Below are 27,153 nucleotides of genomic sequence, written 5' to 3'. Positions count from 1 at the left end.
CTCTTTATCTTATCCTATCTCTCATTATTTTATATACCTAGAATATATAGAAGTTCTGTTCTCCAGCCTGGGTGATTCAGTTCACACTCCCAGGATCATTAATTCACCACAGTTCATTCTTTTCTGGAGCATCTTCTGTCTTCCTTATAATCCCATCCCTCTCTTTTAACTCCTTCCAAACATTCCCAAAAGCTCAAAATCATGACTTAGGGACTTTGATGACTGGTGTACTATGAATAAGTTGTAGCTAATTACCAGTCGATATCAGTGTCAGGGGAACTTTTGAGTGCAATACATCACAGGATATGGAAAGCATACAGTATATCTAACATATTTAATGTTAGAATTCCTATGTACACGCAACTTTACACCTTGTAAATAATGAGGATGACCCAATTGACTAACAAAATCTTAGTTTTAAGTTATTTTCATTGTCAGAAAATAATGTCATACAAATATATTAACACACAACAAAATTTTCTCAAGATATGGCAACTCTTATTATACATTATATATCGCAACATGTTCCTAGTCATAATAAGGAGTATGTCTCATAACAAATACAGTTTATCCTACCTTTCACAATAGACAACAGCTGTAGTCTTCACATACATTAAAGCAATGAGTGCAAAGTTTCCAAAACAGTGCTTTGCAACCAACAGCTAACATGGAGGTGGTGAGTGAGGGAGCCACAGGGGACAGCACTCGGCTGACTGCAGCTCTCCAGACGGGCTCGCCTAAAAAGTAAAGAAAGGTAACACTCGACACTCAAACACAACTTGATCGTCTTGATGATTGGTGTCTTGCCTTCATCTGTGTGGTGAGCAGCGCGACTCCTTGCCTCCATTGCACCTGTGAGCCACTGGCCATTCAATGAGTATTGTGGTAATGTATGTGCCATATTCATCACACACTTCATGACTGGCACACTTTTCCTCAGTGTGTTTACCAAGTGACACATTCAAATTCAAAGGGCATTATATTTCAGAGCAAGTAAATTTCTTTTTTTTTTTGTTTTGTTTTGTTTTCCTTGTCAACTAGACTTTTAAACAATAAAATCTTTCCAGATAAAACTCTCAACAACACATAAACCATTGTCACTAGTCACTGCATCATCAGAACCTTCAGGAAAATAGACACAGGCAGAGGTAGGACTTTCACACCTATCACCCAAAAGCCTCACTTTAAAAAATAACTCACGCCTTCAACTCAACCTGCGAGTTTGTGTAAAAGATGAAATGCATTAATCTAGTTCTGTGGACTTACAACTAGGAGGGGCTGTACAGTGAATGATATACAGTAACATTATATTACATCTTTGGGTGAATTCTGTGCAGCTTAACAGTAAACTGCCTTCTTAAAAGCTTTTCATGGAGTCCCTACTTTGGTTCAGAAAAGTGAGGTTATTTATATATGTATATATATATATATATGCATCTGTGTGTTTATATGTAGGTGTATATGTATGGAAAAAAAATCATATGTTTCAGTAGAATATGGATAATTTCTAGAGATAAGTATAGGAATTTGCATAACTAACAATATAATCTTTTCCCCTGAGCCAACATTAGCCATACTGTAACATTCTATTCCCTGAAGAGAGAGTCTCCACTGATACACTGCCCACTACCACTCATCACCACCACCACCATCTTCACCACCAACACCTGCCCATCACAGTGCTTACCAATGCAAGTTCTTGTGTACCAAGATCTTGGGAGTATTATTTGATTATAAATTATTATTGAAGCTCAGAGCAGTACCAAAAAAAGGCAGTTGGCATTAGAAGGATCATATTCCTCACTACTTAAGGCTTTGCTGCAGTATAAATTTACTGAGTTGCATGATGTTGTATATGAAGCACTGAAGTGTTTACACTTGACGTTTTCATACACTATTATGTCAGATGAATAACCAGATGAAGATTTGTTTTTTGCTGGAAGGATGGAAATACATCTCCAGAGGAACCTGACTACCCTGGCTGCTGCCTGGCCTGTGGTGTCCCACCAGCCTCAAGGACACTGACTGGGGAGTGTTGCTGCACTTCACCACCTGACACAACCCCCTGGATCTACTGTGATATGTTCAGGGTTTGAGGCAATGCCATGTTGATATATTATAGAAATGCTGGCATGACTAAAGACCCAGCCCCAACAGCCATGCTTCCCCATGATCCCAACCATCGCCCTCTTTATCACATTGCTGTTTGCAGAACTCAGTCCAATTATAAGTCTAGTATGAAGCAAATAACAAAGGATGAATCCAGACCAATGGACAGCCCTAAGCTCTATGCTATGGCCTAACTCCTGGCCCCTTGCTCAGAGGGTGTCCCGAGGGCCAGCCCGGGTCAGCCATACCCACACCAGGGCGGGGCAACCTTGCTTTGTGTACAAACTCGTGGGAAGTGGTCCACCCCAAGGCACCAACATCCCTGGGGGGTGCATCTCTCTTTGTGCTACGGTAATGGTGCCGGCATGGAAAAGGAGCGCTGACAATGTTTTACATGTTACAAATCAATGTTCCTCAATATTTTGTAGGGCTTAGTATTGTAAATCATCAAAATAGCGTTTCTCTCTATTATATAAAGAGGATGAATCAAGGAAGATTTTAATAAAAGCTCAAAATCCTTGGATGATGATGTAATGGTATCTATGTAAAGTGTAAAGCTTGATGAACAACAATACTCTTGCTCTACAATGGACGTCTGCGACCACGAATGCACGTGTAAAATGAAACCAAAGGTAAATAGAGTCTCTGGAGGACGACCAAATGTTCAGGACCCACACACCCAACACTTGCGCCACCACTCAGTGTTAGCACCGCCCACACCAGCACCAACACACTCCTGGGCCGCCCCAGCCAGTCCAGGCGGCCACTGTGGCAGGAACCAATCCATGGCGCACGTCGCGAAAACTATATGTCCTTGAAAACTGGAACTAACAATAATTACCTACAGCAAGTAGCAAAAACATTCTTCTTAGATTTACACTCCCACTGGAAGTGGACATATGAGAAAAAGTAAAAAAATGTAAGATTACACAGGAGTGGGATCATACATTCCTATTATTTTGGAGGTATTGCAAAAACAATAGAGATCACAGTCAAAATTTTGAGACTTCACACAGTATAATTCCCTCAATACAAACACCACCTATCACTCACACATACCACTCTTTAACATCCTTACTCTGCTTCTTGACGGGCCGCCGGTCACCGGGCTTAATGGCACCATTGCCCTGCCCGTTGATCATGGGCGTCGGCACCGTGGGAATGCCCTCATAGTTCTTGCTCTCGTCCACTTTGTAGGCGCCGTCCTGCCTTCCCTTGAACTTAAGCACCAGCAGTACAATGAGGATCACCACAATGAGTGTGCCGGCCACGATGCTGATGACCAGGGCCACGCTGCCCGATGTGTCGCTGTGGATGGCCTCGTGTGGTCCGTCGTCCTTTCGGCCCTTGTTGTTCCCCTTCTCGTTCATCTCTGGGTAGCCAAATTCATGGTAGTCATACTCCAGAGGCGGTTGAGGGTAGGAGTATGGCGGCAGTGGAGTGGTGGTGGTGGTGGTGGTGGAGGTGGGGTGGTGCCTGGCATTAGGGGTGTGGGTGGAGGTGGTGGTGGTAGAGGAGCTTGGGGGCGTGGGCTCTGGCCGAGATGGGGTGGTGGGACCGGAACCAGGACCTCGGCTGTTGGAGTGGCCGAGGCCGGTGCTGCCAGGGCTGTCCTCCTCTGAGTGGATAATTTCTGGAGCAAGCATGGGGTGGTGAGATGGAGGGAACTCAAGATCCGTGTCGTCCACTGAAAGGACAGTGACGGTTCCCCATTACCAATGGGGCTTACTAAGGTTGCTCAGCATTCTTAATGTACTTGATTTAGCAGCAAGTCATACCTCTAAGGCTTTCTAATTCAAAATCAAACTAAAATTCTACTTTCAAAATCTTTGCAAAGCATGGCCTTCTTTTCAATTTCACTTAGACTTCTAGATTAATTCAGAATTTTATGAGTATGGCTGTTTGACTCATAAAATTAAGTAGTATGTTGTTCATGAATTGATTTAGAAGTCTGTGCAATAGTCAGCTACATTGCCACAGCTTCAGGATGTCTAGCTAACATCACTACTGCTGTCCAGTACCAAAAATTTCTCATGTATAAGCAATAGCCTTTCATATGCTTGTTACTGAATCTATGAAGTGACTTGTAGTACTCTAAACAAAATTACTGTCAAGCAGACCATTCCAGACTAAGTTCTGACCACCCATGAGTCAAAGAGCTACTGCACATGTTCCACTTCCAGATAATGACACCAAACAAACATTATAGACATACGTACAAATGAATAATGCAGTAATCTATCTACAAATTCCATCAGGCTTAACCAAAATGCTATGTCCACTTACCATTGTCAAGGTCAGTCATTCCTCCATTCTCAGTGTTGAATTCCCCAGAGCCAGAACCGATGTAGCAGTCCTCGTCATCACAGGGCCGGATGCCTCCACTGGTGTCGTGGTCAGGGATTTGTGGGAGGGGGGGAGGCTTGGTGGATGGGGGCTGGGTGGGTGGGATGTAGACAGGAGTGATGAGGTCGTCACCTGTGTGGGAGGAACAATAGTTGTCAGGTGTCACTGAATGAAGCAATGACAACAAGAGCTAGAAGTGTCTCTAGCTGGAGGGAATGAATTAAAGACAATGATATAGCTATAGTGAGCATTTATGTTGACTTACTATACATGCTGGCAATCCACAAGAGAAAATGCAGCTACCAGCTTTCAGTTAGGGATTCAATCCTCAGGGAAATTCTCTCATAGCCAACTTATTCCAAACATTAGATTATTTTATCTGTATTTCTATGAATGACCCAAAGATGTTAATATATCAATAAAAACACTGTGTTGGATGGTGTCCTCACCTGAGCCAGTGTCAAAGACAGGGATACACTCGTCTTCGTCATCCATGTCACAGCCAGACCCAGCACCGCTGAACACCAGATCGTCCCCTTCACCAGGGGAGGGACCGGGTAGGGGAGGTGTCTACAGGTCACAAAATAAAATTGTCACTTGAGTAATGCAATATTCTCTCTCTCTCTCTGTCTCTCTCTCTCTCTCTCTCTCTCTCTCTCTCTCTCTCTCTCTCTCTCTCTCTCTCTCTCTCTCTCTCTCTCTCTCTCTCTCTCTCTCTCTCTCTCTCTCTCTCTCTCTCTCTCTCTCTCTCTCTCTCTCTCTTGTTAAGCCAGTACATGAAAATAGGGAAAAGTAGGTAGGTAAGGGAGAGATACAGGCCAATGAAAGACTCACCCTCTGCCACTGGTTGAGGTCGTTGCTGTGGCCTTGAAGGTCCTTGGGCAGGTTCATTAGTAAGTGCACATTGCCTTCTAACAGCACTCTTGGATCACGTTCAGCTGCCAGGTCAAGAGGCCGTTCCCCATTCAGCACCAATCCAGACATAACACCCTGGTGAACAGGGCTAGCAATCAGTGACAAAAAAGACATGAAACCAGAGACAGAAAAGACATCAAGGAAGTTTAAATAATTTAAAAGACGGATTAATAGGATTTTTACATTATCAACAGAAGAAACAGTCTTGAAAACCTGGCTAATCATCTCTGTGGCCTTTCAAAATAGTCCTAGAAAGAAAGGAGTATTCCAGAATACAAGACAGAATTGAAGAAAGGTGCAGTGAAGTCAAGCCGAGTAGTGACAAGTATATGGTTAACAAATGGAGATTGGTGACAAAAAAAATGACAAAAGAAGCAGATTATGAGATAGAACTGAAGGGATATGCTAAAATGAAGTCAAGCAGTAACAATAGGTTAAGCAGTAACAAAAACCTAAGAAATATATAAAGAAATTGGAGTGAAATAAAAGATTAAAAGACAGATTTGAAGAAGGTTAGCAGTGATGTCAACCTGGTGGATTAGTGAACCCTGAATAGTTAGTGGTGATTAACAAATGATGAAGAAGAAAGAAGAAATTGCACAGAGAATGAAAAAAAATAAGGTTTGTTAAATAATATGCTGCTGTAGTGATAGTGAAGGTTTGTTAAGTAATCATTGGCTGTAGTGATGGTAAAGGTTTGTTAAATAATAATCTAATGCAGTAGTGTTGTTGGCTTTACCTGGAACGGTCTCTCAATGGAAGATGATCGCTTTGCTCTGCGGCCACCGACCTGAAGCTTGGACTGGGCATTGAAGACTGAGAGCTGGTGACCTGGGGAAGGAGGCTTCAGGTCACATTCAGATCATTGTTAAGGGCAATGGAGGGTCATGAGTGAGGAGAGGAGGAAGCCTCATCTTTGTTTCCTTGTCAGTGAATTCTTTGCTACTTTTATCAATGGCAAGATGGTACACACTAACTTTTCTAAGTTTCTCAAGGATTCTAGAAAAATTTGTAATCTAAACAGCAAAAATAATAAAATGAAGACCAACAATGAATTTTTACTCAAAATCTAACATTTTACTATAACATTGTGTGTTACCTAGATTACAAAGAGAATAGTACATATTTGCCAGCTATGCTTTCATATATGTAGTTAATTCATATGATTATCCATTTTTTTTGTCTTACAGTATCAATACAACCTCCCACTAGTAAAGGTAATCTTGCTTTAATCTCTTGGTACAATAATTCAGAAACTCACTAAGTACAATTTTAGTACCATGAGCACACAGGTCTCATATCAATATGACTTACTTTGTGTCATACCAAGCCATCAGTTACCTTTACTACAGACACTGGCCAACACGAGAGCTCTGGCAGCTCAACCTCTCCAAACTAAACAAGTGCTTACATGAGTGACAGATATCTGAGCTAGGTGAGTGTGCATTTGAGAGGCTTAAAGCAACAGTGGTACATACATTCTGTCCAGCCAACAACATGTGAAAATAAACTGAGAAGCAACAAGATATGCCGCAAAAGAAACTCAATACTTAGAAGAAAGCTTGAAGCAACTCTGTATGTACCACTGTGGCTATGATGTCTTGGCCACGTCTCTGTACTAGCGAATAGTAAATGGTGCAGAAATGGGGAGTCACGGAACTGTGTGCCGGAGAGATTAGATCCATGCAGTGCAGGGCGGTGCTAAGGTGTCCCCACAATGTCACTTCAGAATGTTACCAGTAATCCTCGGTGGAAATGCAACACTTGTCAACAACATTCATCCCTTTCTGTGAGTGTGAATGTGCACCAATAGGAGACAACTTTGTTAATGTTTACTATGACACTGAGGATTAATGTGACTCCATAAAGACATTCTGAACTCTACTTGTCACAGAAGCTTTCAAGTTTGCTTCATTCACTCCCAAAGAGAAAGAGAAGAGAGAGAGAGAGAGAGAGAGAGAGAGAGAGAGAGAGAGAGAGAGAGAGAGAGAGAGAGAGAGAGAAGAGGAAAGGAAAGCAACATTAGTAGAGAAACGAGTGCCTGGGGCCGACACATGCATCCTGGTGGGGGCTGCCAGCCATCCACCACCCCCGGGGGGAGAGGCAGGACCAGGAGCAGCAGGACACATCACACAGCACTAAGCTAATGGTGTGTCTGCACTCTGATTCCTGCCCAGCCATTCACACTACAAATACAGTATTCATTAAAATTAGTAAAACTATGTCTGGAAACACATTGATTTTAGATGAGCAAAAAAAAATGCTCATGACTGAAATCCACCAAAAAAATAGATACTAATTAAGAAAATTACTTTCTACAAATAGATAGTTTAGTTATGGTTTCTACTAAAAGGCTGTTATTATTCACAAGTGATAAGACTTATTCATAAAGATAAAAGTCTTATTTATTCAAACATCAATATTTATCATATAATACCACTGAAACATAAGATAAATCCCAGTAAACCAAAAAAATCTGCCTTGATAAAGAAAAGAAGAGCAAAGGAAGTCATGGAAACAGTTGAATATCTTACATCATTTCAATCAATAAAACAAAAACTTTTTTAATACCACCAAGGCACTTTCCATGAGCTCCTTAACTGTCACTTACTTTCCATGTGGGTCTTACTTGATGGCAGTAAGCAAACCCACGTGAAAAAGAATAAAACATTTGAAGGAGAGTGTGAGTGAGAGTTGAGATAATGACACTGAAGAGCGTGGACGACGGTGCATCAGACAATATGAAACCAAACACGGGTGAGAAGTGTGGTGGGATTTACTGTGCATTTCAAAACACCGATATTCGTGATAAACAGAGACATCAGTGTGTTTTATTTCCTCATAATAAAAGTCTGGTGAAGATCCATTGTGCAGAGAGCATCGTGCAGTGCTTGTGGCAATCTCAGGACTCGGAGTGTGGAAAGATAAGAGTAAACTACTTTACTTCAGGGTAAGATATTCAAAATATGACTGCAAACTTGAGAGAAAAGAGCACTGACCAATATTTCAAGAAATAATTCTTCAAAATCTCATAAATTGGAACAAACTATAAATAAATGCTCAGGGGTTAAATATATTACAATGGCATTTATTTATTTGTCCCATTTTCAGAGTGTAGATGAGATCAAGAGAATGCCACAGATAGAATCCGTCATAAGCAACAGTCTTGTGCCTTAAAAAAATAAAGTAATGGTGAGGATCATATTCATATCCTGAGTGCATTAGAGTCGATTCTCACCATGCCAGATTCCAGACCTAAGCTTCTTCAACACTCTGAAGCTAGTTTGACCATCCTCTGAAAGGAAATGGGACAACATTTTTTGATTCCTTGTGTGTCCTGATGAGTGACACGCAAACATGGAGTCCCTTGGGTTCGGCCTCACAGCCCTCACACACCAACAACAAATTGCTGCACTGATCTACTATAACAAAACTTCATGTATATCATACCACATCTTTACAATATATATATATATATATATATATATATATATATATATATATATATATATATATATATATATATATATATAAAATAATATGAATTCTATCTTATAAAGTTGACAGTTTTTCATTTGTGGAGCCAGCAGGCCAGCAGACCAAAGGGCCACATGAATAACTAAGCATAAACTTGGAATAGATAAACTTCATGTAGTATAATTAAGGCTTCTATCAGACTACATTTAAAGATAAGTTCCTAAGAACACAGTTTGTGGGGAGTGTGTGCCACTGCCTCACCTGACGGGTTGTTCTCCTGGATTTCGTAGTCGTCGATCTGCACGGTGGCGTTGGGGCCGGAGCGGATGAAGCGCACTACGTGGTACATGCCGTCGTTGACCTTGGACATGATCTCCCCAACGGGGTGATCCTCCGTACCCATGTTGTACACCACGAACACGTTTCCTTCAACCTGGCAAGGCAGCACAGGTCACCAGGTCACTACTATGCTCTCTATACTGCCTTACTAATATGTATATGAAAGGAGCATAATAGTCACATTCATGCCAAGTAAGTGGGAACAACATTCATAAATGATTCTTAGTGTTTCCCCGTTGACATCTCTCTTCGCCACACTCACAATTTCCAGCTCCATGAAGTCGTTGGAGTTTGCTGAGTCCAGCCTGAGCACCACGGCATCCTCCTGGTTGGTCATAAAACCAAGAGCCAGCAGGTCTCGACGGGAGTCTGGCCACCGCCCCTCTGGGTATTGGAAGGTTAGCAGGCCCTTGTTGAACTCATAGGATGTAGACTCTGTAAGGGAGAAAGGGAGAGAGGTGATTTAAAACATTTCTAGCAAAAAAATTCCTTCTATTGGCAATCATAACTTCCTAAATACATTATGTATACAGTATACAACAAACAATTCAAGTGGGAAAAATATTATGCTCATTTTCTGTTCACTACTGTCTTTATCATCTCTTCTTCTGTTTTTAGTAATCATGTCTTTCCTTATATCACCCTCTTTATGTTTATATTTATCAGATGTATGCAATCTTTTCTCTTTTAATTGTTCCTCTGTCTACAATTATCAAGTCTTTCTTTTCATCAGTTCATACATATCTTATGCGCACTTATCTGTGTATGGCCCATTCCTTGTATTTACAACTCCACAAAATTACATTTGACATATTCAACTTCCAAAAATCTCTTTAATATTCATAAGCATATAAATTCAAATGCATCTACATATGAAGAGATAGCTTGATGGTAGAGTAAGTGAAGCTCTGCAGACCCACCATCAGAGCAGGTGGGGCCCGTGTAGGAGGTCATGTCACAGTTGCAGGAGTATGAGTTCCACTGCTGCACACACGTCCCTCCGTTGGCACAGGCATTGCGGTGACACTTTGTGCTGGGACCTAAAATGTTAAGGGACATTACACACTACATAGAGTCAAACTAATAAACAGTGAATGATTAACACCACCAATGCAAAAAGAAAATTACAAAGTGTGAGAGTGATGAAGAAAGAATGATTATCAGCACCTATATATTAAGAAAGACTAAGAATATACTCTTGTATTTCCTTTTATATATATTAGTAATAAATAAGTGTTCAAATATTCATGCCTGTGACACGGACACACACAGTTGAATACCAACCTTCACAGCCCGAGTATACGTGGTTGGCCATGATGGGGACATCCTTGCCAGCAGGGTCAGGGGCCTCACCATTCAGGTCCAGGGATGCCATGCAGCCTTCAAAGCCTGAGCGGGACACGATGTGGCGCGGCAGTCTGGTGTACATCTCAGGAAGAACACCACCTGCACCAAACAAGACCTCATGGAATTAGCACACTACATGTACTTTAATTTCTTGCCTTTTTTTTCTAGAGCATCAATCTAATTTTCTGGTGTAGATTCTTATCCTATTTGGCATGCAACACTGTTTTAGGTAAAAGGGCCACCAGCCTCGAAGAACAAAAAGAAAAAGAATGACTCAATCAGATGCTAGTCCCTAAATAATGAACATTTAAAACTGAAAAATTAGTGTTTTGAAACCTTGCTCTTCACTGTTCAAATCATGGGATGGAAGAAATAAAGAGGGCAACAAGTTATGGTAGAATTAAGGCAGCATAGAGGTCCAGTCATCCACACAGGTAGAGGAAGACCTGTACATCAAATCAAGATGAAAGAAATACAGAAGGCAACTAGCTATGGTAAAATTAAGGCAGCATAGAGATCTAGTCACCCACCCAAGTAGAGGAAGCCCTGCAGGTCAAGAGTCTCACTAGATCCGCCATTGGTCACAGTAGCCAGAGTGTCATCCACAAGGAGAGTGTGCTGGAGGGAGGATGGCCGGCTTACTGTGACCACGTGCCACTTGTTGTCATTTAGTGCCATCTTGTTGTTATCCCTCACACGCACCGGCCGATCTCCCAGGCTGAAGATGAGGTGCACGTGGCCGTTGATCAGCTCCAGGGCAAGAAAGTCATGGCCTGTGGTGGTAAGGAGTAGAGAAAGTTTTGATCATTAAGCAGTTTGATTACATCTCTGTTCACCTTTGTATCATGAAGTATTGTGAGTAATAAATCATTACTCTCAGCAATCTCCACATCAGTCTATCACACCTCACAGGATAGATAAAAATTCATGACTTTCTACAGAACCATCTTTCCTACAATAACCATGAAAAACCATTGTTCTTAGTCTCTCACCTTTTCCCCCATTGTACATAAGGAGACCTGAAGGCTGGAGCGTCTTGAACTGGAAGTAGATATTGGTGGAGGAGTAAGCCTTGAGCTGAGGGAGAGCCACGTATGCTGTGCGACTCTTGAAGGTGACGGGGTGATGCACCACCTGGGAGCCACGGCCAAACACTGCACTCACCTGCAAGTGTGTATTGTTCCAGTCAGACTGAAAAACAGTGGTACTTCTAGTTTATCATGACAGAAGGTGAGTAAAATCTCCCTTTACATTGCCTTGTGGTAAAACAAAATGCTGAAACCAACAAATTTAGAAATAAAAAATGAAACATTAATTTGCACCCATTGAGGTTTAGTAGTCAAACTGAAAAACAATGAGCATCAGCTAAGTGAACCTTCACTTTACACATCCTTGTATATCAAAAGATTGAAACTCATATATTTAGATTTAAGAATTAAAAGTAAACCATCAGGCATTACTATGGGCTAATATGGAGAAAAGATAAGAGAATGCAATCAATGAGCAGGTAAGCTGGCACTCACCTCCATCCTGTTAAGGTGACCAGCTCGAGCCATTTCAAAGACATATTTCCCGTTGATGTACAGACTCTGCATCTGGCCAATGAAGGGAGGGATGGGCCCCAGGCTGCCAGAGATGGGCGGGGAGGGGTAGGCACTGGAGTCATTGCTCACCATGCCAACGTGGATGTCCCGGTACTGCAGGATGCTGTGGCGCCCCATTGTGTGGTCTGCAATTGGAGAGCTTGAGGGGGAGCACAGCACAGGGAGGGTAACAATGGGGTGAGAAATGCCTGAAGGGAGGTGTGGCACAGAATGGATAGCAAAGGAATGAGAAATGAAGAAAATACATGTATTGGTGTGGTCTGCAAGGAATGCCTGCTGGGAAGTGTGTCACAGAGAGAGAATACAGAGTTATCAATAAGGCATAAAGAAATATGTCAAGTTTAGAAGTATGTTTAGGGCAAAAAAATAATGTAAAAGTGTAAGAGCATTGTGTAATATTACAGATAATGCTAAAACATATCAGTACTACAGAAAATGTTTACAAAAGAATGAAAAGTTGTTTATAGATAAAAGAAGAAAAGAAAGAAAAAGGAAAGGAGGAGTTGGAGGAGACAAAGATACAAAATGCATCTTACCCAGTACTGGTGTCTCATTGTCAACTTGCAGAGACACCTGTGTTGCTCTTCTCACCAGGTGAACAGAGTGCCACTGCTGGTCATTGAGGCCATTCCCTACGTGCACAACCTAACCAATTTATCCACACCATTAGTTCATCAAATCATGGAAACTTGATTGTAATCTCCATATTTCCACCTCTATTCTTATTATGTACATTCACTAATGGGAATCTTACTACACATTACCTTTTTTTGGGGGGTTGGGTCATCTTTATCTATCTCTCTCCCTCTCTTTCTGTAATTATCCTACTTTCCTATTAACTTTTCCTTATAGACTGACTCTTGTAAGTGACAGATTGAAATTAAGGTGACACTCACCTTATCCTTGTCTCCCAGCTTGACAGTGAGCCTGAGTTTGCCGGCCTGCAGTGCCAGTTCCAGCCTGTCTGAGGAAAGGGTGGAGGTGGTGGAGAGCAGGAGCCCCACTGGTCTATTGGTGCGGAACCTGAAAGTAATGTCCTCGGCCTGGGTGTTGGACTCTTCATCTGAGAACATTCGCACATACTGGGATCCATCAAAGCTGAGTGTGGCAGCATCTGAGGGTTGGGAGGAGAGTGCAAATCCATTAATGAACACCAATCTATGAGATATAGGAAAGTGTCTGAATCTGAGCTGTCCTACTGACAAGTCTTGTATCAATGAGCAAACTGCCTTTAATTCTTTCATGTTCTAACAATGAGTATGATTGATCCCCATTCAGAAAACTCTCACTACAACTATTTTCAAAAGTCTAGATGACAAGCAGAGTTCCCAAGAATGATTCTCTTGTTAATAATGAAGAAATCTTATTAATCTCTCATTGAAACTCCTGAAATAGCTACCCTTGACAACCTGTGTCACAGTAATCAGAGTCCAAAGAAAATAACTGAAATGAGAATAGAAGTGTTTCAAAATATAAATTTTTTTAAATTTTTCCTTCAGCAGCCACTCACCCTTCCCACAGGTTGGCCCCACAAAGGCGGTGTGGGAGCAGTCACAGATGAAGCGTCCCCAGCCCTCCTTGCAGGTGCCTCCGTGCATGCAGGGGTTGGAGGAACAGGAGCCGCCATCACTGTGGCAGAAGTTGATAATGGAGCCTGTGGGAGAAAAACAGTCAGTGGTAGAGACAAGCTTGTGCCTACCTCACTGTACATTGCATAATCATAATCTAACTATTCTGCTACACACTATGTAAAAAATGAGAACATAAGAAAATAAGGGAAGCTGAAAAGAAAAAAAAACACCAGGCCTACAAGTGGCCCTCCCAGTATGAAACATATCTACCTACTTCCACTGATCATCTCCATCCATCAATTTACCTAGTATTTTCTTATAGCTCCCTAATGACTCAGCATCAACAACTTGATTACTGAGTGTATTCCATTCAAAGTTCTTTAAGCTAATTAGTTTTCCTTAATGCTGTCTCTCTTCTCACCTGAGTCTTGTTTCTTGGCATATGAGGCAAGATCAGCTGCCAGTCCATTGATCACCAGGTCCCTCATGCAGCCCACGTAGCCCAGGCCCAGCCGGCCAGACCACACCTCAGGGGGCACCTCCACGCCAGTGCTCACACCACCAACATACAATGCTCCGTCCAGGTTCAGCCGGTGAGAGTCTCCTGTGGGTGGAAGATTTGTGAGTAAAGATTGTCATTTCTTACCAGTGAATGGTACACATCACTAACTGTTGTTAATAATATACAGAGTACAGTACACATGTCATAACTACACAGAGGACTGTTCTGCAGAAAGCAAAAGTGGCTCTCAAGTACATTTCACCATGAAAATCCTCTTGATCCCTAAAATTAAAGAAAAAACTACACATCTTCACCACAGTGGAGGAAAATAATCTTAATCCAAAAAGTCAATCATGCAAACCAATCTTCTTTACTACAGTGGCAGAAAATGCTCTTCATTCCCAAAGGTAAACAAAATACCACACCTCCCAACCACAGTGGAGGCCATTCACACAGTCTGCCTACCTGGTGTGGTGAAGTCATTGGCTCCCTCGTCCACTGTGATGCGGCCCACCTGGCCATCTCGGTTCAGTGTGACCTCATGCCACCAGCCATCATCAATTCTCCTGTTGGTGGCCTTGACCTTCCGCAACCCTGACCCGAGGCTGAGGTGTAGGTACAGGTGACCCTCCATCAGCTCCACGGCAAAAAAGTCACCCTTGAGGGAATAGGAAGGATCAGTCAGTTGGTTCTGATGTAGTGGTGTCATGTGTGCTTATCCTACACTGCTATGTCTCATTTCACTAACCCAACTTGTTAATGTGTTATGTGATGATATATTGATCCCCAGGAAGTGTCAGCCTTATCAAAAAACATTTAACTATACCTGCTACAAAACAATCTCTCTCTCTCTCTCTCTCTCTCTCTCTCTCTCTCTCTCTCTCTCTCTCTCTCTCTCTCTCTACTACCACTGAAATATCTATTTTTCCCTTTACTTTGGTCTACCTATGTGTCATCTACTTTCCTTCGCTCCTTCAGCACTGGTTTCCTACTTTTCTTTTGGACTTCAACATCACTTTTCTTCATACTGATCATCTTAACTTTTCACTTTACATAATATTTTCTATTCCTACTTAATCACTAAACAATGTAAATTTCATAATGCTAGTGGAAATTTTATGTTCAAAATAAGACATTCAGTTGTTTAATGATACAACATACCATATCAGTGACACAATTCAATGATTAAAGACTGCCATGAATGTCCTCTATTTTAAAGAGAACATACACTGTACTATAAACACATGAGCATGCATATATTGTATAGCAGATAGTTAACTGGAATACCAAATCAGAAGTGTGGGGCATATAACTATTTGGTCTAACAATCTCAAAATGTACTTAACTTAATGGTCGACAAAATATGGACCATCTGTTAAATGCCTTACTGCAGTCTAGCAAAAAGTAGCGAGTGAGTCAGGTAGCACGTGGTCAGCTGGTGTGGTCAGGCACCTCAAAGCATTCTCCTTAATGCACCTTGCAGTCTCAGTGAGTACCTGTTTAATGTCCTGCTGAGTACCTTACAGTCAAGGGTACCTGAGTAAAGTCCTGGTTGGAGGCACCTTAAGGTCAGAGATATCTGGGTGAGGTGTGGTGTTGACACCTCATGGTCAGGAGTCTTGCTGGAGTACGTACGTTGTATTTCAGTGTTAGGTACCTCGTTGTCAGAGCCTTGGCCGTCATGGAGTTACAGTGAGGAAGCATAAGTGTCACCTGTCTGCCGGCCAGTGTTCTGGCATGCCACTCTTGTCTTGGTGGCCAAAGTCCCTTGCTAACACAGTGAAGAGCCAGGTGAGCATTCAGTGAGTCACAGTAACATTGAATCCTCCAAGGTTAAAAAAAGTCAGTCAGATGGCAAACACACACTGTCATCTCTGGGAGTGCTCATGTTTCTCAGCCACACACAGTCCTCATGATTCACACTTACATGCAAAATAGCAAAATATGAAATTTAAGAATCAATAGTATTTGAGTAACTAGAAACAGGTGAGTTGGATAACTGGATGTCAGTCTCAGTTTGTATAGTGAGATGAAAGTCAAATGTTATAAAAATTCTATCTACTTAGTGTTTGTATGTCATTTATGGTACATTTAACTATAATGCTTCCTACAGCTAACAGAAAATGGCTTACTAGACAATAAAAGTGAGTAAATACAGTACTTTATGCATTCTAGTGAAAACTTTAGAGATAATTGATCATGTGTCATTTTTTACACTTTCTTAATGCCCTACAATGTTATGCTGTAAAGAAATACAGACAAAGAATGAATATCAAGTGTGAAAATTATGTATTATGCATAGATGAAGACACAGAATGAAGGAGCCATGCAGCATATAAACTGATCTCATGATAAGCAAAGTAAACACATGCAAGTATCAATCACAAGTCCCACTCAAACCCTTCACTCATAAAGGTAAAGTACTACATAGAAAAAAATAAAATTGAAGTTAAAATGTTATGAAAGATGTGGGAAATGCAGACACCCTTGCTTCCATCCAAGTGACTCCAAAAAGGGGAGCCTCACTGAGTGCTGAGTCAAGTGTGTCCTCACCTGAGCTGCCAGAGAGCCTGAGTTGTACATGAGGAGACCATCAGGCTCTGTGGTGCGCATCTTGAAACTGACAGAGCCTTGCCGAGTAGCTTCCCAGGACGGCAGTACCTGAAGCAAGATTGGGCTCACCTGAGGATGGGCTGAGGAAAATCTGGACAGGGCTGAGATGAGGGTGATAGGAATTGTGAAACTGAAGGCAACTGTGAGGAGAAGAGGAGCTGTCAGGTGGGAAAAAGGATCAATGAAGGAATGAATGAGTGTGGTAGGAATTATAACAAAAGAAAATCAAGCTGGGCAGAGAGGAATGAAGGAAGCATGATTGGTAAGGAGGATAAAGATGAAAGGGATAAAGAAAAACTGGAAAGAATAGTATGAAAGAAAAAAACAAAACTAAATGAGGAAAACAGGAAGGATTATAGGAGTTAGAAATTATGTACCAGTTGTGAAGTTAGAAATGGCTATTTTGATGTATGAGGAGAAAAAAATACAAAATAAATGATAAACAAAGACAGAAATGTAGAGCAAATGAAGAAAGAGGCACAACATTACATATCCAGAAACATGACCCTTGGTGCAGCACAGAGGCTGAGGTCATGTTACCAGCTGAGGAAACAAAGAAAAAGAAGCACTTAATCTATCAATATAATCATACACACCCAAATCAGAAAAATTACTGCTTTTACACTAAAAATATTCACAAATGAAGGAAATAATATAGAAATCAAGAAATAAGTTATCATGAAACTAAAAATATGTGTACCAAAAATAGAGTTAATTATCTGCAAATCCTGAATAATTTTCAATTAATAATTAAATTACATATCATATCCCTCCAAAAAATGGATGGCAGGAAATTTTACATATTCTTTGCAAGTAACTAACACATTATTAGTTAACTCCTGATGGAACAAGAGCCAATTTTACACCAGCTATGTCAATACGTAATACAAAGAGCATTCAGTATTGAGGTGAGTAAAGCAACGCAACACTCAGAGTCTACGAGCAAGATGATTGGTGGATCAACTCGACTAAAAAACATGACTACTCCATTATGAATGAATGGCGGTGATCACTAGAGGACCTTACAATAGTTGCTGAGAGTGAGTAAGTTGTTAGGTGAATGAATCCCTTAGAATGTATACCAAGTTACTGACACCTAAGCCGGAGAATGTTGATGCAAGAACATTCTGTGCCTAAGACACAATACGCAACACCTAAAGATAAAAATGTTAGAGTCACAGACAGACAGGGACTGATCCGTGCTGGAGTGCTGAGGAGTGCGGGGGTCAGTGCTGAGTGCTGAGGGAGGAGAACGGTGCTGTGGGAACCTGTTAGTGCTGTGGGAGGTGCTTGAGGAGGAGAGGGAGGCAGTGCTGTGCAACATTGAGACAGAAAACTGTCCTGGACCAAAAGAAAATACTGCGATGAAGAAAGTGGGAAGAAAAAGATACTGGAGCTCCATCAGAAACACCCATCACAAGCCCGGCCTTTTTGATACGTCCCGGCAACAACCAAATTTTGTGCACCACAGTAAATATACAATTTATTCTTGTTCCCGTAAGGACAGGATCAACCACAGCTGCATCAACCTGAAAGGATTGGTTAGGAAGCCCCTGGTTGCCTGGAGGAAGTCAGAGTGTCAGGTTGGCAGCTGCAGGAGGTCCTGTCCTATCTTAGGAGGAACACTTACAAATACTTTCACATCTGTGCCTGAGTTTGTCTTTCCCATGCGGTCATGTGTTACAAATGTGGACAGTGAGCAATGCAGGCTGCGGTGGTGGTGGAGGCAACACTTGTGCCCTGCTGGAGTGCTAAGGAAATGCTGAAACAGAGGCTGACTGATGACAGTGGGCCTGCAGACACCGTCAGCAGCTCAAGAGTACACAGCAAACCACAAGCATCTACAGGATTGCCATGTCCCTGAGCTTGCTTGGGAGACTGTGAGCCTTGCCACAACAGCTCCATGTGATAGTGGGAAGAGAGAGAGGCTGTGGTATGAGAGAGAGAGAGAGAGAGAGAGAGTCCCAACACGCACCGCTGCTCCTCTCAAGTCTGTATGCGAGTCTTCCAATCAATCCAATTTTCCCTTGCCTTCATAGAATATTCATAACCTATATAAGGTTTACTTTGTTCCCTTGGTGGTAATGCAGGGCAGTTACAGAGAGGGAGGAGGGAGCGACACGCAGAGAAAAGAGAGAAGGGAGGGCGAAAATGAAGGAGAGATGGGGCGAGTCAAAAAAAGGGAGGCAGGCATGCACAAGCGGAGGTGGTGGTGGTGGTGGCAGTAGTGGTAGTAGTGGTGGTGGTGTTGTCTGGTTCTCGATGAGGCTTACCAGGAAGGCGTCGGGTCTCGTAAACTTAACCACACCATTCTCCGGACCATCCTGTATGAGGGAGGGGGGGCGGGGTGGGTCAGCTCCAACCACATTCATATTTAACAAGCTCTGGCTACCACTTCTTTTTCTCTTTCTCCTTTTTATATAACTAAATAAAACTATAGGAGGAAAAATAGCGATAGAAATACATGACTGCTGGCGAATCTATTACTTTTTACTATATACAAAATAAAGCCGTTGTTTCTTTTTTTGATCATGAAAGACTTGTAATAATGGCAACAGTAGTAGTAGTAGTAGAACACATAGGATGCATATCAGCAAGGATTATACCAATATGGAAAGGTGGAAGGAAGAGGCAGAGCAAAAAAAAAAAAATAAATAAATAAAAAAATAGAAACACAATACGTATTCAAAGACAAAGGAGCAATGAGTCTACTTTAATAAACTTCCTTTTTCACTGAAGTCCCCTTCTTGACTTAATAATCTGATGAACGCCTTCGTCCCCTCTTTGTCATCGTCAGCCGTGTGTGTTTCATCACTCATTACTACTTGTGTACCCTCAGGTAACACAATCACTCACCCACACACACGCGCACACACACACGCACACACGCAATTAATATCCGATTTCTCAGGAGCATGTCCATCTCTTATCCAACCCACATAACCCATGTTGCGTGTGGCTGACAAGACAGGGAGGTAGGGTCTCTTACACTCTCATCTGCTTCACTACGACTATTGCAACCTGACGTGAGCATCGTCCTCAGTTTTCAGCTTAGGAACCCTTTGCTGCTGACTGTTGTACCAGCATCTCATCTCATCACTAAAGAGTGGTGACTGTGTGTTTGGTTTGATTTCGTTACCAGGTTCCAGGTCATCTCATTATTTCATTTTTTCTGACAATAACTGTGGGTTTTGTTGAAAATCTTCACGGTATGATAGAAGTAATTGCGAATGGAAACCAGTGGGTGTTGTACGCATACAGGTCAGGGATCCTCATACACATATCTACAGTGACACTACAGTAAGAGTCAGGATACAGTGCACAGTAGTGGCTCATGGGAGGAGTGCTTTCAAGAAGTGCGCTGATACCCAGGTGGAGGTTGTAAGTATAGTACTGTGACATTCCGAGATACGGTGCTGACAAGGAGTGTCTACAGTGGTGGCAAGTAGTATACAGGACTGGGGCACAACACAGTCTTTGGGGGAGTGAGTGAGAGCTACACAGGCTGAAAGTTGATCCTCAGAAAGACTTGGAAACTTAGGAGTGACGCAGCCTGACCTCGCATGATAAGGAAGGTGAAAGGCCACTGATAAAGTAACCTTGAAAACAGTACTATAGTGAGGAATAGTGTCATGTACTCTGCCTGCCTGACTCTTCTTTATTTCTTATTTCTTGGTGGAGAGAGGCAAAGAAAAACAGTGTTGTATTCAGCCCAAGAACACGTCAGAGTTTGCAAAGAAAGAGAGAGTCAGTCGGTGTTGGAATCTCTGTTCCGCAAAGGTTTGAAGGATTCTTTCCTTACATATATTTTCTTACGAGTTGGAGGCGTAAGACAGTCTCAGGGAACTTATGTGAGGACTAGATGTGAAGTTTTGAAGTGTGAAATTTTTTTTTTCAATTGAATTTTGCTGTAGAAAAATGGAAGATGAACAATAGTGTGTGTGTGTGTGTGTGTGTAGGAGGAAATAGAAAGCTAGTGTGTCAAGAGCTAGGATATATTCTGGAAGAGTACTGGAGGTGGTGGTGATTGTAGTGGAGGTAGTGGTAAATAAAACCAGGTGTTCTTTAAGTATTGGCAAGGAATGTGAAGATGGAGGAGAAAAATATAGTAGTAGCAGTGGTGATGGCAATGATGATGGCGGTGTTGTACAGTTATGTGTTCTAAAAGTGTTGGCGTAGAATGTTAATGTGAAATAAGTAGTGGTGATGGTTGTGGTGGCACTAACCAGGTAGGACTCTTGGGTGGTGAAGGACACAGGATCTCCCGCTTCCACCTCATGGCACATGTAGTCCACCTTGCCCTTCACGTGGAGGAGAGGACTTCCCTGGCGTGCCGTGCGGATGATGTCAAGGCGTACGCTGTCAGCCACGTACTCCACCTGGTGATGTAAAGAAGTGATGAGAGAGAGAGAGAGAGAGAGAGAGAGAGAGAGAGAGAGAGAGAGAGAGAGAGAGAGAGAGAGATTTGGGGGGTGAGAGGCTATATAAGAAATCATTACACAAATATCAAACATCAACATGAGTAGCTACAGACACTAACATCACTGCAGTTAAGCCAGTGACGCGGCCAGAACACACCCCACCCTCGTCACTGAAATAATGGACCTTTAAATACAACATTAATCTCCAGCTTCCTTAGTCCGCACGCGCCTCAGCCCATCTCAAACCCTCCACTTGCACAGACGCTGATGAAGAACACACACACACACACACACACACACACACACACACACACTAATCAAGGCAAGACAAGACACGACATGCCCCTTTAACAGAGAAAGATAACACAAACTTTACAATTAGGTCAAAACATTTTCCTTTCCATAACAACCTCACTCTTACTACAATATAGAAAATATTCAAATTAGTTACAGTGACCGCTTTACTGAAGACACTGTCCCTCCACGCCCCAACCCACCCCGCCCCGCCATAAGCCATCACAGGTCTGCATGTCGTAAAGAATAAAGAAAATGGGAACTGGACACGTTCTTGCCTCCAGGGGGCCGATAGGGGGAGGGAGCAAAAGGACAGGCACTGCGCTGGGGACTACACAGGAACTGCCGAGGGGAAAGTGTATTGTCGTGGAAATAGTTGAACTGAAGTGGGCGAGGTGTGTGTGTGTGTGTGTGTGTGTGTGTGTGTGTGTGTGTGTGTGTGTGTGTGTGTGTGTGTGTGTGTGTGCCAAACGGATCAATGAGCATATAGGATTGTCTTCACCAGTGAGGGAGTGTGGTGTGGAGGACAGCTAGTGGGTAGGGAGAAAGGGAGAGAGGGAGAGGAAGAGAGAGAGAAGGAGAGGGAGAGGAGGGAGAATGACGTGGGAGTGTTCTTGAATGGAAGGATTCTGGTGAACGGGGAGAGAGAGAGAGAGAGAGAGAGAGAGAGAGAGAGAGAGAGAGAGAGAGAGAGAGAGAGAACAGAACAAAGGTAGGAGAGGAGAGGCATGACCCGCCCACGTTCCAGCCACGCCCATGCCACGCTCTCCTTTAAGCAAGGCGCCTCCCCCGCACCTGCTGACGTCACCACCCCCAGCTGTGCCATTCCCTCATTATTAATCTCTCTCTCTCTCTCTCTCTCTCTGGTGATGTCAGAGAAGCATATCAAAATTTTCAAACCGTTTACAGAATCTCTCTCTCTCTCTCTCTCTCTCTCTCTCTCTCTCTCTCTCTTTCTGGAAATAGCGCAAGGACACAGCTAGGAGGAACAATTAGCAGGCCCCTGAATACAATGTCGGGGACGAGAAGAGGTGTTCCGCTTGGGAGGTTTAGTGCCACTCTGTTTCTTTTCGATGGAAGGCTTCACAGGACGCACTGAAGGCCCGCCTTTTGTCGCACGTGAACGGGGGCACCTTATTTGTGCTTGTCTCTTTACTCTCCCTCCTCACAGCCGTCAAAGGGAAGAGGGGAACCTTCAAGACTTACAAGACTGAGTAGGAGAAAGAGAATGGGAGACAGATATCACGTAGAGAGGGGGACGAAGAGAGAGAGAGAGAGAGAGAGAGAGAGAGAGAGAGAGAGAGAGAGAGAGAGAGAGAGAGAGAGAGAGAGAGAGAGAGAGAGAGAGAGAGAGAGAGAGAGAGAGAGAGATACATCACGTAGAAGAAAGAGAATGAGAGACGGTATCATGTAGAAAGCTGGAGTAAAACAAGGACTTAGAGAAGAAGAGAAGTGAGAGAGAAGATGACGAGGGGGATACAAAAGAGAGTAGGAGAAAGAGACATGGAGACATATCATGTAGGTCTTAGGGGAGAGAAGAGGATGAAGACCAGAAGTAGGCGAAGGAGGAGGAGGAGCAGGAGGCTAAGAGGGCACCCAATTCCTGTGTGGTGACAGCCCGAACAAGGTCTCAGACGGCAGGGAACACGGCTCACGTCAGTCCACAGTAGAGGTAAGGAAGAGAGGCGGAAGCGACCGCAAAGTCACAAAAAGAGGGGGGAGGGGTGAAATAGGGAAGAAATATCTCTTAAAAACGAGGAAAGGAAAAGTGCAGGATATAAAACAACAGACATAAAAGAAAATGTCAGAAAAAAATATGTTTTTATTCGAAAAGTGTCCCTTTTTTTGTTTTTTTCTTTATGGAAGGGAAAGAAAGAAACGAATTGTAAAGGGAAAGAAATACTAAGTTATGCTCACAATTTTCTCTCGTTTTTCTCCGCACAGTTCCTTTACTTTATAATGAAATCATTTCTAAGAACCCTGAAGAATCACTCACTTCAATAAACCCAGATATTCTCCACCACCACCACCACCACCACCACCACCACCACCACCTTCTCTTCCTCCTCCTCCTCATCCTCTCGCTGAAATCATTAACAGTCATCAAGCATCTGACGCAAAGAATCAATGGACAAACAACGCTTAGATTTGACTCAATGTTGGCGCGCCTCCCTCCAACCTCTTGTCTCCTTCCTCTTCCGCGTCCCGACTTTTGTTTCAAGAGGAATTGATGAGAAGATGAAGGACTGAGTGGGTGAAGAGGAGAGCGTGTTCGAGAGAGAGAGAGAGAGAGAGAGAGAGAGAGAGAGAGAGAGAGAGAGAGAGAGAGAGAGAGAGAGAGAGAATAGGAGGGAAGGGAGGAAAATGGACCAAGGGTGAGAGGGGAAAAAAGAGAGAGGAGGAGAGGGAAAAAGGGGAGTGAGAAGAGTAAAGACGGAATTGTGTGGAAGAAATTGATAGAGAGAGAGAGAGAGAGAGAGAGAGAGAGAGAGAGAGAGAGAGCAGTGTGTAGGAGGTGAGCGGAAATTAAAGAGTGTGAGGAAAAGAGCGTTATTTAATCAAAAATAGAACTGAGTAGGAAAAAAATATATACACACTCACATATAAGTCAGTCTCTCTCTCTCTCTCTCTCTCTCTCTCTCTCTCTCTCTCTCTCTCTCTCTCTCAAATGACATGTTCCTTTAGTATTAGTATTATTATTATTATTATAAAAGGCAAAAGTAAATTTTCGTTTTAAATACATGACGAATATCTCCTTCAATCTGCTCTTATTTTAGTTTTTGGCAGAGAGAGAGAGAGAGAGAGAGAGAGAGAGAGAGAGAGAGAGAGAGAGAGAGAGAGAGAGAGAGAGAAGGAAGCGTCTTATCTGGTCTGTTCCATTATCGTTGTTTGAACAAAATACGTGATGCTATTTGAACGCCAAACATTTGCTTCCAGAACTGCATATTTCCATTTTTTCTTGAGTTTATGCTTGAATGTGTGTGTGTGTGTGTGTGTGTGTGTGTGTGTGTGTGTGTGTGTGTGTGTGTGTGTGTGTGTGTCGGAGTGGGGGAGGAAGGCTGACGTCCATCCAATCTCTCTCTCTCTCTCTCTCTCTCTCTCTCTAAAAGTTTCATTTCCAGGTAGTAGTAGTAGTAGTAGTAGTAGTAGTAGTAGTAGTAGTAGTAGTAGTAGTAGTAATGATAACAACAGCAGTAACAGCAGCATCAGCTGAAGCAACAACAACAACAACAACAACAACAACAACAACAACAACAACAACAACAACAACAACAACAATCAGCCCAGGCAACATAATTAGCGCTGACAGCAACAACAACAGGAGCCAGACAGCCAGACAGACAATGGGCCCAGCGTGCGCCAAACACCACGTCCTCGCCCCGCCAACACACGGAGGACGCGGGGCAGCGGTGTGTGATGCAGTGTTGTGATGGAGAGAGTCGCCTGCCTGCACGATACTCTCCTCCAGCTAATGACACGCCAGACACACACTGCACACATGCTTCATTAACCTCATTACGCCTTAAAAACATAATAGCCCAAAATAATGCACTGCTCCGGGCAATTATTCTAAATAACACAAACAAAAAATGACGAGGCTGAAATGGTCTTGTTCCTATCGTTTATAATGTTTGTCAGTTCACGGGATGGAAATATACGTATGTGTCCACTAATAAAAAAATATTCTTTCCTATTTCTATTCATGAACGAAGGATTGATAGAAATGAGAGAATTCTTTCGACACATTGAACGAAACATGCTAAATAAAGAAATGAAATAAATAAACAAAAATCAGAGTTATCAATTTTTCCGTGGCAAAGCTAGAGTGACCTGACCACGGAGAGGAGGAGGAGGAGGAGGAGGAGGAGGAGGAGGAGGAGGAGGAGGAGGAGGAGGAGGAGGAGGAGGAGGTGGAGGCAAAAATGTCCTTGACCTGTCATGACGTCAGGTGCGGGACGAGCGTCATTCAACCAGAGGTACCGGAGGGAGGCGAGGCGCGTGAAGGGCTGGGTCACTGAGGCAGACACGCCCTTCCATATGTATACACGATCCCTCCTGACCCCTCACCTTCGGCACATCCGTGACGCACGCGGCAGGTCAATGGCGTCACAACTTAAAGTGGAGATGTGAGAGGCAGGGCGGGGCAGGGTAGAGCTGGGCGGGGCCGGGTACGATGGAGAGGGCCGGGACGGGGCGAGGCGGGACGGGCGGGGCAGGGCAGGGTAGCACTGGTCGAGGTAGGATGGAGAAGGGCCGGGTAGGGTGGAGTGGGGTGGAATCAGGTGGAAAGGAAAGAGAGAAGGGAAGGAGAGACATCATGGGGCCGGCCAGCGGGGACGGAATGATGAGTATACGATGAGAACTTTGGATCAACGAGGGATAAAAGGAAGACAAGAAGTGGTAAGTAAGAATGAATAATAATTAACCAAGCGGACTCTTGATAAACCAAAAATATTGAAGCAGGAAACAGAAAATGGGTAAGGATAAGCAAGGATAAATGATAGATGAAAGATAATGAAGAGGTAAATAACAATAAAAAGGAGTAAATGATGACTAAGCGATGCGAACCTAAGATAAACGAGAAGAGAATAAATAATGATATGTAAGGATGAAGACAAGTGATTGATAAAAGAGGAAAAACAAGGAATACTGAAGAACATCAAGGAAACCAGTTTGCAGGAGGCGAGAGATGCAATGAAAAAGTCAGCGATATTTAAGCGAAACAAATAGCAAATAAACGAGGAAATATTGAAAGGAGGAGAGAAAACTTTAATTACTACACAATAGGCAGTGAACATCAAAAAACTTTATAACAGCTATGATGGTCTTCCTGTTCCTTTAGTCTGTTTTGCTTTATTATCCTCGTTCACCCTTCCGCTGGTGAAGAAAACGAGGTCGAAAGGAAACGATACGAGGGAACGGGGACAAGGGAGGAAAAAAAGAAAAAGGAAAAAAAAAAGAGTTCGGAGAAAGAAACAAACATATTGTCAGCGGAACGGAAGAGAAAACATAAAATATTGACACAAGATTTCTACGACTTTACTTTCTTCTTTTTCCTCCTCCTCCACCTCCTCCTCCTCCTCCTCCTCCTCCTCCTCCTCCTCCTACTACTTCTCCTCCTTCTCTCCCTCTTCCTCCTCCCACCACGAAGCTCACAAACTACACAAGCTTCAATTACCTACAAAGACCTTCAGCCAAACAACAGTAAAGAGACAAAAAGTAAAACAAACAAAAAAAGTGAAGTTCCTTAGCAGAAAACTATTAGAAAAAGACAGGAGATCCAAACAGACAGCCTCAATGCCATAAATAAGCCGACACAAAGACTTATTCTTACTCTTCATCCTTCTATCCTCCTCCTCCTCCTCCTCCTCCTCCTCCTCCTCCTCCTCATCCTCATCCTCATCTTCTTCTTGTTTCACTTCTTCCTTCTTTACCTTCCTTGCTTTAAAATATCAAAGAGAGAGAGAGAGAGAGAGAGAGAGAGAGAGAGAGAGAGAGAGAGAGAGAGAGAGAGAGAGAGAGAGAGACTTCAACAACCTGAAGCCAGAGCAGAGATGCCGCGTCGAAATGAACAAAGAAGAGAACCAAGAAAGCCACATCTGAACTTACCTTCC

General features: G+C 42.8%; 1 protein-coding gene across 5 annotated transcripts in view; it reads right to left on the bottom strand.

The window, feature by feature from the left end:
• Positions 1–319: 319 nt before the first annotated feature.
• Positions 320–27,153, bottom strand: part of LOC123507709 (neurexin-1-like) — a 114,932-nt gene continuing 88,098 nt past the window's right edge. The window contains exons 6-27 of one of the 5 annotated variants that reach the window (XM_045260853.1): positions 27,149–27,153; positions 21,050–21,202; positions 19,097–19,147; positions 16,764–16,871; positions 14,676–14,868; positions 14,130–14,312; positions 13,648–13,791; positions 13,034–13,251; positions 12,674–12,782; positions 12,057–12,262; positions 11,526–11,724; positions 11,064–11,306; positions 10,471–10,632; positions 10,107–10,226; positions 9,449–9,621; positions 9,109–9,280; positions 8,609–8,665; positions 6,110–6,201; positions 5,290–5,445; positions 4,905–5,025; positions 4,396–4,587; positions 320–3,742 (exon numbers count right to left, since the gene is read on the bottom strand). The exon at positions 27,149–27,153 is cut by the window's right edge and continues 154 nt beyond it. In XM_045260853.1, coding sequence (XP_045116788.1) covers positions 3,159–3,742; positions 4,396–4,587; positions 4,905–5,025; positions 5,290–5,445; positions 6,110–6,201; positions 8,609–8,665; positions 9,109–9,280; positions 9,449–9,621; positions 10,107–10,226; positions 10,471–10,632; positions 11,064–11,306; positions 11,526–11,724; positions 12,057–12,262; positions 12,674–12,782; positions 13,034–13,251; positions 13,648–13,791; positions 14,130–14,312; positions 14,676–14,868; positions 16,764–16,871; positions 19,097–19,147; positions 21,050–21,202; positions 27,149–27,153 — 3,641 coding nt within the window. In that variant the 3' untranslated portion in view covers positions 320–3,158. Of the gene's footprint in view, positions 3,797–4,395; positions 4,588–4,904; positions 5,026–5,289; positions 5,446–6,109; positions 6,202–8,608; positions 8,666–9,108; positions 9,281–9,448; positions 9,622–10,106; positions 10,227–10,470; positions 10,633–11,063; positions 11,307–11,525; positions 11,725–12,056; positions 12,263–12,673; positions 12,783–13,033; positions 13,252–13,647; positions 13,792–14,129; positions 14,313–14,675; positions 14,869–16,763; positions 16,872–19,096; positions 19,148–21,049; positions 21,203–27,148 lie in introns of all 5 variants that reach the window. The other 4 variants (XM_045260850.1, XM_045260851.1, XM_045260854.1 and 1 more) reach the window with 4 other exon arrangements.

The sequence above is a fragment of the Portunus trituberculatus genome, chromosome 23 (assembly GCF_017591435.1).
Source record: "Portunus trituberculatus isolate SZX2019 chromosome 23, ASM1759143v1, whole genome shotgun sequence".
Taxonomy (NCBI): Eukaryota; Metazoa; Arthropoda; class Malacostraca; order Decapoda; family Portunidae; genus Portunus; species Portunus trituberculatus.
The sequence above is the reverse complement of the archived record's forward strand: the minus strand, read 5'-3'. Positions and strand labels throughout refer to the sequence as shown.